The following is a 10,359-nucleotide window of genomic DNA, read 5'->3' as shown; positions in this document are numbered from 1 at the left end:
GACCGGCAGTGGCTCAGGAAATATTACTGGAGGTTGTTGATAGCGGTGGAAGTCTTTTCCCCTAACTGAGACCCCATTTCCTAAAAGTAGCAGATCGGACTTTCAAAGCTGCCGTCTCACTTAAATCCAGTTACCTTTGTAATCTGAAATGAAAGTTGGGACTCCCCCCCCACCCCCAGCCCCCCCCCCACCTCCCTTCCCTCCAAGGACCCCAGATTCATTCGATCTGTATTTATTGAGCGCTTACGGGGGTGCAGGACACTGTACTAAGCGCTTGGAAAGTACAATTCAGCCATAAAGAGAGACAATCCCTGCCCACAACGGGCTTACAGTCGGGGGGGGGGGGCTCATCTGTAAAATGGGGATTGTTTTGATGTTTCGACATCAAAACAAGTGAACAGGCAACAACAGACATTTCAGTCCTCACCCCCTAATCTTCCCAGATCAATCGGTCAGTCAATCCCTGGAAATGGAGCAATTCCTTAAGCCCCCCGAGGGATTCTTTCTATTCCAGGAGCGACCCTCCTCCCTCTGCCCACCCTCCCCCTAAGGAGGCTTCAAGGTTTGGCTTGCAGGTTTGCCATTTAAAGAGGGAAAGAAAAGAGCGCATCCCCCTTCGCAGGAGCTCAGCAGCTTCGCAATAGCGTCCTTTAAAGCAGCCGCCAGCCAGCGCCGCTCTAACCTCACACACGGGCTGGTGGCAAGTTCCTGTCCCTTAAATCCCCGCCTGCCGCCCCTCGTATGTATCCAGAGGGGAAGTCCCTGGTCCGGGAATCTCCCGCCGGCTGCAGGGCAGAATCCCAGCGACCTTGGAGGAGCACGTGGACCAACGGCAGTGACAGGGGCAGCAGCGACAGGATGGAAGGTGAGAGGAGAACCCCATTCTCTAAAATTGTCTTTGAAAAGCTCAGCCGGCCCAAGGAAGGGAAGCGGTCCCCCTTGCTAGCCCCGTTTTGCTTTCATTTAACCAGCCCAGAGGGCAAGGCCACCCAAAAAGGAGTTCCAAGATTCAGAGCCCTTCCTCGAGAATTTCAAATAGCTCCTCTAAGATGTTCAGAAGGTATATCGATGCCCTAAATGAAAGACAAGGGTTCAATGCGAAGGGCGTGGATTGATATCCACTGCTGAAGGAAGGGACTCAGTTCTAGTCGTTCCTCGTAGTGTCTGTCTTTCCCTTCTAGACTGGAAGCCCTTTATGGGCAGGGAAGGTGTCTGCTGGTTCTGCTGGATTGTCCTCTGCCGAGCGCTTCGTACGGTGCTCTGCACATTCATTCATCCAGTCGTATGTACCGAGCGCTTGCTGTGTGCAGAGAACTGTACTAAGCGCTCGGAAAGTACGATTTGGCACATAGTAAGAGGTCACTAAGGTCACCATTGATGGATTGGCTCTTCCCTCTGGTTTTCCTGCTCCTGGAGGGGGTCAGGGGATCAGGTGGCAGCCACCCACCCCTGTTGGATTCAGGGGGCCCCCGAAATGGCAGAGACGTGGGGGTGAATAAACTGGGCTTGTCTTTGGCATTTCGGTTCTTCTTCCCTAGCCTCGACATTTGGACTAAATGGAGGCTGGTTTCTTGCTTGGGGAGAGTAAATGCAGGGAGGGAGAAGATTGAAAATTCGTTTGGTCTGCGCATTAAAAGTCAATTTAAAGAGGGCTCCAACACATTTCCTGGACTCCCAGGACCCCGGTCAGTAAACCAGACTCAGATTAGAATCATTTTAGAATTACTGGGAAAAAGCATCATGAAGAGTCAACCCCTCCTCACGGATGAGAATTTTGCAATATGTGGTTCTCGGAGATGATGAAAATCTATTGATATTCAGAAAACCCTCACTCCGGTCGACACTGAGAGCTTTGGCAGCCTCAAAATGTTTTGCAAAAATGGCCAGGGGAAATTTTGGCCACTTGAAAATGGCAGATGCCGCTTAAATGGAAAGTGTTCGCTTTGGGGGAGTGAGGGAAGTAAAAATTAGGGGGAAAAATAATCCAGGCTATAGTACCTATGTGACCGAGGTAAGTTGAGCCCTCATCTTTTCCAGTTCTGAAATGTTCAATTAATTAGATAAATTGCTTGAATGTCTTGAGGGTTTTAGTGGATTTCACTTTTTCTTAGTACTCGAAGGAGCCTTTAGAACTCTTGTCTTTTGGCGGGGTAGCGTGAGGGCATCATAGATGTCAGAGGTGTAGAATCAGGAGCAATTCCAGGGGTACTCTCCCAAATAACTGAAATGTAGTTGAACAGTCGTGGGTTACAGTCCGTCCGGTAGAAATGATAGAGATGTACTATTTTCGAGCATGGTTGGTAGTCTTTCGGAACTTTCGGGAGACTCTCTGCCTAAAATTAGTGAAGTGCAGCAAAGTGATCCTTCGCTGCTCTGGAATAAGTTAATACTTCTCACTCAACAGTCCTACAGAACTAGTAAGTCAAAACTTTCTAAAGCTTGATGTAGTTTCCCACTGGAAACATCCTGTTTGTAATTTTTACCTTTTTTTCTTTACCAATTGGGACATAGGAGTAAAATAGAAGAAAATCTGAAAAGTTTGCCACTTTCCAAGTTTTCAGCATGAAGTTGTTGTCGTTGTTTGGCTTTTTTTTTTTTTAAACAATGAGATGGTTGCAGTGTGGATAAAAGCAAACAGGAATGCACTATTAACCTGATAATAAATACATTGTGTTATATGTGCGAGGTCCACATACCCAAGTCATTTTTAATGTTTTGAAAACAAAAATGAAATGCTTTTAAAGTGAAAGAATTCGACTCTAGCAGTTTTTCCTGTGGGGATTAGCAGTCGAAACTGTATAACTCAGGGAACTCCATTCCAAGTTGTTGATTAATCCACTGCTTGGTGAAGCTTCTCCTGGATCATATATGGAAAACTAGAAGATCCATGAGAAATGATGATGCTGATGCCTAATTTTAATGTTGCCTTAGACAGATGCTGATAAAACAAGGACAGAATTCTTCACTAAATAATAAAATTAAAGATTCCAACCTTTTAAAAATAATTTTTAGAGATTAAGTGAGGGATAGTTAAATGTGTAGTGAGGTCTGATAAGCTATGCCAATTAAATTCACAATATACATATTTTAATAACTGGGAGGATTTTTTGAGATTGGAGATTTAGAGTAGTAGAATAGATAACGATAGAGGTATAGAGTTAACTCTGTATTTAAAAAATCAGCAAAAAATATTGTAAATGAAAAACATCTCAGAAAAGAAAATATGTATATTTATCTAGCTCTGCTCCTTAAAATGTGAACTCCTTAAGGGAACCTGTCCTTTCTGTTTTCTGGTGAACAGAGGACACATGACAATTCATGTTTTTTACATTTTCATTTCAATTCTCACCCAGGATCTGACATCATTTTAAGATCCATTTAGGTGTTCTAAGAATTGACCTTTATTGCCTCTATTTCTGATGCAAGACAAATACTGAACAGTCCTGAGAATGCTTGTGCTAGATCAATGAACTCCTACGTTTCTGCTCGCTCTTTTGTCAGTGGTAAATTTAACACCTCTCTCCTACATAAATGACTTTGCTTATAATTATTATTATTTTTCTGTCTTAGAAGAGTGGGATGCTGGAACTGCCTGAATTTATCTTAGTGCTTTGGTTTCAGTCCTGTCAAATGAAAGAGGCTTTTGAAGTGGACCTTCTGATGCTTCAAATTGGAATGGTTCATTGATATAATAAGGTGAAAATGTTTTCTCACTGCCTGTGAGAAGTGGTCCTAAATATTTTCCTGCAAGGATCTTTTTAACATGTAACGTTTGGGTGGCTCTCTTCGTTCTTTACATATCACTTATTTTTATGTACTTAAAGATGTTTCCTTGTCCTCATGACCCCAGGCAAGAATCTGGAGGTTGAAGGAAAGAGAGGTTAGAGATCTAGGGAGGCGTTGCAAGACCTCAGCAGTAGCAAAGACAAAATAGTCGCAATGGGACTCCTTTTTGCAAAAACCTGCCCTGAGATGGTCATCTTGTTTACCGTAAAATGCAGTGCCTCATCTTGTTTTAAATGATATGGGACAAAAGAGGAAGTTTGGAACTCAGTTCTCAGGTGGTAAGAGGAAAGACATTATTTAAGAAACAAAGGAGCATGATGGCAAGACATCCGGAAGGCAAAAAAATAAAATAAAAAAAAAAACACTGGCCTGAATACCCCGATTTCCCACCCTTTTGAAAAAGACTCCAATTTTGTTTTTTTGGCATTTGTTAAGCGTTTACTATGTACAGAGCACTGTTCTAAGCGCTGGGGTAGATACAGGTTTATCAGGTTGTCCCTCGTGAGGCTCACAGTCTTTAATCCCCATTTTACAGATGAGGTAACTGAGGCCCAGAGAAGTTAAGTGACTTGCCCACAGTCACACTGCTGGCAGGTGGAGGAGCAGGGATTCGAACCCATGACCTCTGACTCCCAAGCCCATGCTCTTTGCACCGAGCCACACTGCTTCTCGTGGAAATTGCCAGATATTTCCAGTAAAGATAGGAGCCAAACTGCCATCAGATATTGGTCTAGTAATAATCCAGCTTTTGATGATCTATTTACCTTTTCTGCCCACTTTTGATTAAAACGCAACTAGAATAGAGCCGAAACATCAGAAGTGCTACTGTGAGTAAATAACACTTTGTTATTCACAGGGCACAGGGACAGTGACAGACCTTCAGCCAAATGCCTGCGCTCACCTGCACCCCCTCACAGAAATCACTCACAATTTTAGAGATTCACCTAACTGATTTGCTGTCTGAGTTCTGTGGCCTTTGAGTGTTGGAATAGTCAGGTGAATGTTTCATTCCTCTGTCAACTGGGCCCCTTGAGAGAAAAATCAGTCAATCAATCGATCAATAGCATTTACTGAGCACCTATTGGGTGCAGATCACGGTACTAAGCGCTTGGGAGAGTGCAGAAGAGTTAGTAGGCATGATTCCTAACCCCAGGGAATTTACAACCTTAATGGGGAGGCAGACACAAAAATGATTTGCAGACAGGAAGAAGAAGGAAAATAGGGTGCGTAGAGCCCTTAAGAAGAAGTTAAGGGAAGGATTGTATCTCCTTTTGCCCCAAATAAGGTTTCATTTGGAAAAAAAAACTGGTGAGTCTAAAATGGTAGGTAAAAACTTAAGTGTACAAAGTAGTATTGTAAGGTTTTGTGTATAGAGTTCATCCAGGCAACAGACACATGGATTGCTCATTGAACCAACGTATTTCAGGGAGAAAACGAGTCGACTTTTATGGAGTAATGTTGTTGAGCCATTGTAATTATTTGGTGAATAGTAGATCTAGTGGTTATTTGAAATCGATGGGAAGTAGCATTGTGCTGCCAAATTAGTATATTCTAAAGGTTGCTCTTCATGAAAACGTTTTGAATCTGTTTGATTTCCTTTGGGAAAGTGGAATGGTGGGGTGGGATTGTCTTGGAAGGGTCCTGCTGAAAATACCTGGGCAGAGAAGTTCCTGGAGATAAAAGGGTGAAAGCTAACTTTTAACCAAAATTCTGAGATGTTCCCCGGGCAGTCTGAGACCATCTGGTGAAGTTGCACAAAAACATTCTAAAAAGCAAAATAAATCTTAGCAATTTGATTTGGTGCCTGTACATTAAATAACTCCATAAATTACACAAAATGGTGAAATGATAGTCAACCTGATTTTTCATGGGCTGAGTACCTAGACTGTAGGTTGTTCAGGTTTTTGGCTTCTCCTCTTTCTCCTTCTTGCTGTTTTCCATTTGGTAATTACTCATTAACACCTCCACCAGAGGGTGGAGAGGAGAGCGGAAAGGAGAGGAGGAAATTGTAATAAGTCCTTTTGCTATTTTTAAGCCCTGCTGAAAAGATTTGCTAAAAGAGGAAGTTAGGATTATCTGGAGGTTTCAACTCTCCTATATTCCTCTGACTCATCATGGATTAATTGAGGGTTGACTTGGGGCAAAATAGCCTCAAAGAGCTGGAAAGGACTTCAAGAGACTCAGCTTGTCTGCTGTATGACCTTGGGCAAGTCACTTCACTTCTCTGTGCCTCAGTTTCCTCATCTGTAAAATGGGGATCGAGACGGTGAGCCCCAAGTGGGACAGGGACAGTGTCCAGCCCAATTTGCTTGTATCCACCCCAGCGCTCAGTACCGTGCCTGGTACAAAGTAATTGCATAACAAATACCACTCAACAGAAATATGGTTCAGAAGCAGTGAGGCCTAGTGGAACAAACACAGTCCTGGGATTCAGAGGATCTGGGTTCTAACCCCGCTCCTCCTACCTGCTGTGTTACTATAAGCGAGTCATTTAATTTCTCCATGCCTCAATTACCTTATCTGCAGAATGGGGATTCAAAACCTGCTCTCATGAGCCTCACGTGGGACCTGATTATCTTGTATCTACCCCAGCACTTAGTACCGTGCTTGTCACATAATAAGCGCGTAACAAATATCATAATTATTACAATGCCAGTTCTTCCTCCACGTTAGACGGTGAGCCCTATGTGGAACAGGGCCTATGTCCAACGTAATTATCTTGTAACTACTCCAAGCCTTAGCACAGTGGTTGGCGACGGAGTAAGCACTTAACAAATACCACAGATGTCATAAGCAAGACCTGGGAAGCGATCATTCTGTTTACAGACCAGGTCGTTAGAATATCGAGTCCAAATGCAGTCAACCTCATTTTTTAAAAGACGTACAGGAACTGAAGAGTGATCAAGTGATTAAGGGATGGAAAACAGAACCTATGAAGAACGGCTCAAAGAATTGGGGTCGTTTAGCTTGGCATAGAGAGAGCTGAAGAGTTCACCTTAATAGCTTACTGACTGTCTTCACATACTCTAAGGACTTTCCTGAAGGTGCAGATCCTTTAATGCCCATTTCTACAAAGGACTGAATAAGAGGAAATGACTTTAAAATTCAGGAGAGAAATTAGTCAGATGTAAGAAAAATGCTGAGCTGATAAAGCATCGGAACAGGATTCTGAAGGAAACATCTCCGTTACTGTTGCTCTCAAAAAAACTCCCAAATAATAATCAAATAAACACTCCTCTCCCCTGGATTGTTTTGGAGGCAGGGAGCTGGACTTTATGATTAAAAAAAAAAAAGGCATTTGTTAAGCACTTACTATGTGCCAGGCACTGTACTAAGCACTGGGGTAGCTGCAAGATAATTAGGTTGGACACAACATTCCAGGATCATTCTGGTGTTTTTTTAGTAAAAAAGTACATTGCTACTCCTGCTGACCGAGTTTGATTTTGAGCAGGGAGGGATTACCAACTCTGTTATATTGTACTCTCCCAAGTGCTTATTAACAGTACTCTGCACATGGTAAGCGCTCAATAAATACAATTGTTGGATTGATTAAATGAGTGATCCATTCTACTTTTCCCTGGCCCATTTTTCCCCATCCTATAACCGTGTTGCTTGTTTGAAGCGTCCCATCCTAAGTGACCCACCCTCATCCTAATAAATACCATTCTAGCTTTTTAGAGCATTTTCCCAATTCATCAGAGAAAAAAATTGAACGCAAATCCCCCAAATATTAGCAAACCCTTCCTTGGTTAGTGTGATTAATAATATGCTCCTCTTGCCTTTTTAATTTAATGCTCTTTTGAAAATTCAACTTTAACTTTTATCCCCAAATGCAGTACCATTTTGCGAAGTAGAAGACTCCCTTATAAAGCAAAGTGCTCGTAGTGTTTTTGAGGGAATGTTTCTCTTGATCTCAAAGCATTAGGTGGTCTATTATTGTGGAATCTAGACGAGTCCCAGGGGAGATCTTCATGACCAGATTCTTTAGAACAAATGGGATTATTATCATCGACGGTATTATACTACGTGCTCTGCACGTATTCATTCATTCATTCATTCAATAGTATTTATTGAGCGCTTACTATGTGCAGAGCACTGTACTAAGCGCTTGGGATGGACAAGTCGGCAACAGATAGAGACAGTCCCTGCCGTTTGACGGGCTTACAGTCTAATCGTAGTAAGCACTCAATAACTCAAAGAACTCAAAGAGTAACTGAAGAACTCAAAAAGCTCAATACAACAAAGTTGGCAAACACATTTCCTCCCCTCAACGAGCTTACAGTCTAGAGGATAGCTTACAGTGTAGAGGACCGTCTTGGGCATCAACCCACTATTTCCTCATTTCCCCTTCTTCTACTCCCTTCTGCATCACCCTTGAACTCAGCTCTGCTCCCTTTATTCACCCTTCCCTCAGCCCCACAGCACTTAGGTACATATCCATAATTTCTTCGTTCATGTTAATGTCTGTCTTCCCCTCTAGACTGTGAGCTCATTGTGGGCCTGGAACGTGTCTACTAATTCTGTTATATCGCACTCTCCCTTAGTAGGGTGCTGTGCACACAGTAAGCTCTCAATAAATACGATTGGTTGATCGATCGATTGATATTTGACCTGCTGGACCAGCTTCCTGTACCAGTAACTTACATCTGTATCTGTGGTGGGATGTTTCACCCGCTGCAACGTGACTGAGTACACCTGTCAACTACAGACGTAGTTCAGTACAGAATACTGCGCATAGAAGGCAGTACTGTTCTAAGCACCGGGGTAGATAAAAGGTAATCAGGATGGACACAGTGGGGAACATAGCCTCAATCCTCATTTTACAGATGAGGTAACTGAGGCAAAGAGAAGTTAAGTGACTCACCCAAGGTCGCACAGCATACATATGGTGGAGCCGGGCTTAGAACCCACGTCGCCTGACTCCAAAGCCCATTCTCTTTCCACTAAATCATTGTTACTAACCTGTTCATTTTTGCTTCTGTTTGGTTCTATAGTATAAGGAGCATAACTTGGCTTTTGTTTTGCAGAACAGCTGAGGTCTTAAACAGAAATGTGTTCATCATAAATTATAAAATCTAGCTTCTGTCAATACCTGCCACCTTCAGTTAAGAAACCTCTCCCGCTCCCACCCCCAAACTGTCATTTAGTATCTATTCAGAGTTGCCTCTGCTGTAAGGAAAAAGGCAAATGTTTCTCGCTGGTTACTCTCAAGGTTTATTCAGTTTTATGGGGATGATGGAAATCAGATATGACTCTCATGACCTATTTTCAGTTAACATCTTAGCTGTGCTCCCGAGTTGCATTTAGTAGGAGTGGTGGTATTTTCTGAGCACTCACTGGGTGAAATGCACTGGTTTAAGGACTTGGGAAAGTTCGACACAAAGTGGAGTTACCCCTGCCGCCAAGAAGCTCACGATCTAGTAGGGTGTGGGGAGGAGCGGGGAATGGGAAGGGTGAGAGACAGTCATAAAAATATCTACCTCAGGAGTAGTCGAAATAAATAATTGAAGCAGCGTAGCCAAGTGGATGGAGCATGGACCTGGAAGCCAGAAGGACCTGGGCTGTAATCCCGGTTTGCCACATGTCTGCTGTGTGACCTTGGGCAAGTCACCTAACTTCTCCATGCCTCAGTTACCTCATATGATAAAATGAGGATTAAGAGTGTGAGCCCTTTGTGGGACAGGGATTTTGTCCATCCTGATTAACTTGTATCTGCCCAAGCACTTTGTACAGTGCCTGGCACAGAATAAGTGCTTAACAAATACCATTTTAAAAAAAGAATAACCATCTGATTAATATTTACATTCCAGTCCTGAGGATGGTTGTAAATAAATACATTCGAGCTAGAAACGGTTGATGGGTTTGTATAGCTTGGAGTGCTGGGGATCAAGTAGGGAAGATTTATTGGAGGAGGTGGGATTTTAGGAGGGCTTTGAATATAACCAGATTATTATTATGGTATTTGTTAAGCACTTATTATATATGTCAAGCACTGTCCTAAACACTGGGGTAGATACAAGTTATTCAGGTTGGACTCAGTCTCTGTCCTACATGGGGCTCACAGTCTAAATAGGAGGGAGAATAGGTATTGAATCTCCATTTTACAGATGAGGCAACTGAGACAGAGAGTTTAAGTGACTTGCCCAAAGCCATACAGCAAGCAATTGGCAGAACCAGGATTAGAACCCTGGTCCTCTGAGTTCCAGGCCTCTGCTCTTTCCATTAGGGTACGCTGCTAGGTAATGAATGCCCTATGTTAGAAATCACCCTGTGAAGCTAGGGCTTCAAACCAATGTGAAATCTTTTCTCTTTTTGAGTTTGTTGAGGTTTTCAGAGTACACATTACAGAAAAAATTATTTGGTGTGACACTAAGTACAGGAAAACAGGGATTTCAGAAAAATGAATTTGACAAGAAACCCTGCCCCCGCCCCACAAAAGTTACTGGGTACTCCCTCCAACAGAATTGGAAGGATCCAGGTTTCCATTCTGAAGCATTATTATAACATTTCACTTCTGAGTCAAAATAGAACTTGGATGAATGGTGCCACTAATATTCACTGATGACCCTGGAG

General features: G+C 42.8%; 1 protein-coding gene across 2 annotated transcripts in view; it reads left to right on the top strand.

Annotated features, from left to right (window-relative positions):
- The first annotated feature begins 630 nt into the window (after positions 1 to 630).
- Positions 631 to 10,359, top strand: part of IKZF3 (IKAROS family zinc finger 3) — an 80,795-nt gene continuing 71,066 nt past the window's right edge. The window contains exon 1 of one of the 2 annotated variants that reach the window (XM_007658146.4): positions 631 to 865. In XM_007658146.4, coding sequence (XP_007656336.2) covers positions 742 to 865 — 124 coding nt within the window. In that variant the 5' untranslated portion in view covers positions 631 to 741. The remainder of the gene's footprint in view (positions 866 to 10,359) is intronic. The other variant, XM_007658145.4, reaches the window with a different exon arrangement.

The sequence above is a fragment of the Ornithorhynchus anatinus genome, chromosome 11 (genome assembly GCF_004115215.2).
Source record: "Ornithorhynchus anatinus isolate Pmale09 chromosome 11, mOrnAna1.pri.v4, whole genome shotgun sequence".
Lineage (NCBI taxonomy): Eukaryota > Metazoa > Chordata > Mammalia > Monotremata > Ornithorhynchidae > Ornithorhynchus > Ornithorhynchus anatinus.
Note: the sequence above shows the minus strand (reverse complement) of the source record. Positions and strands in the feature narration are given on the sequence as shown.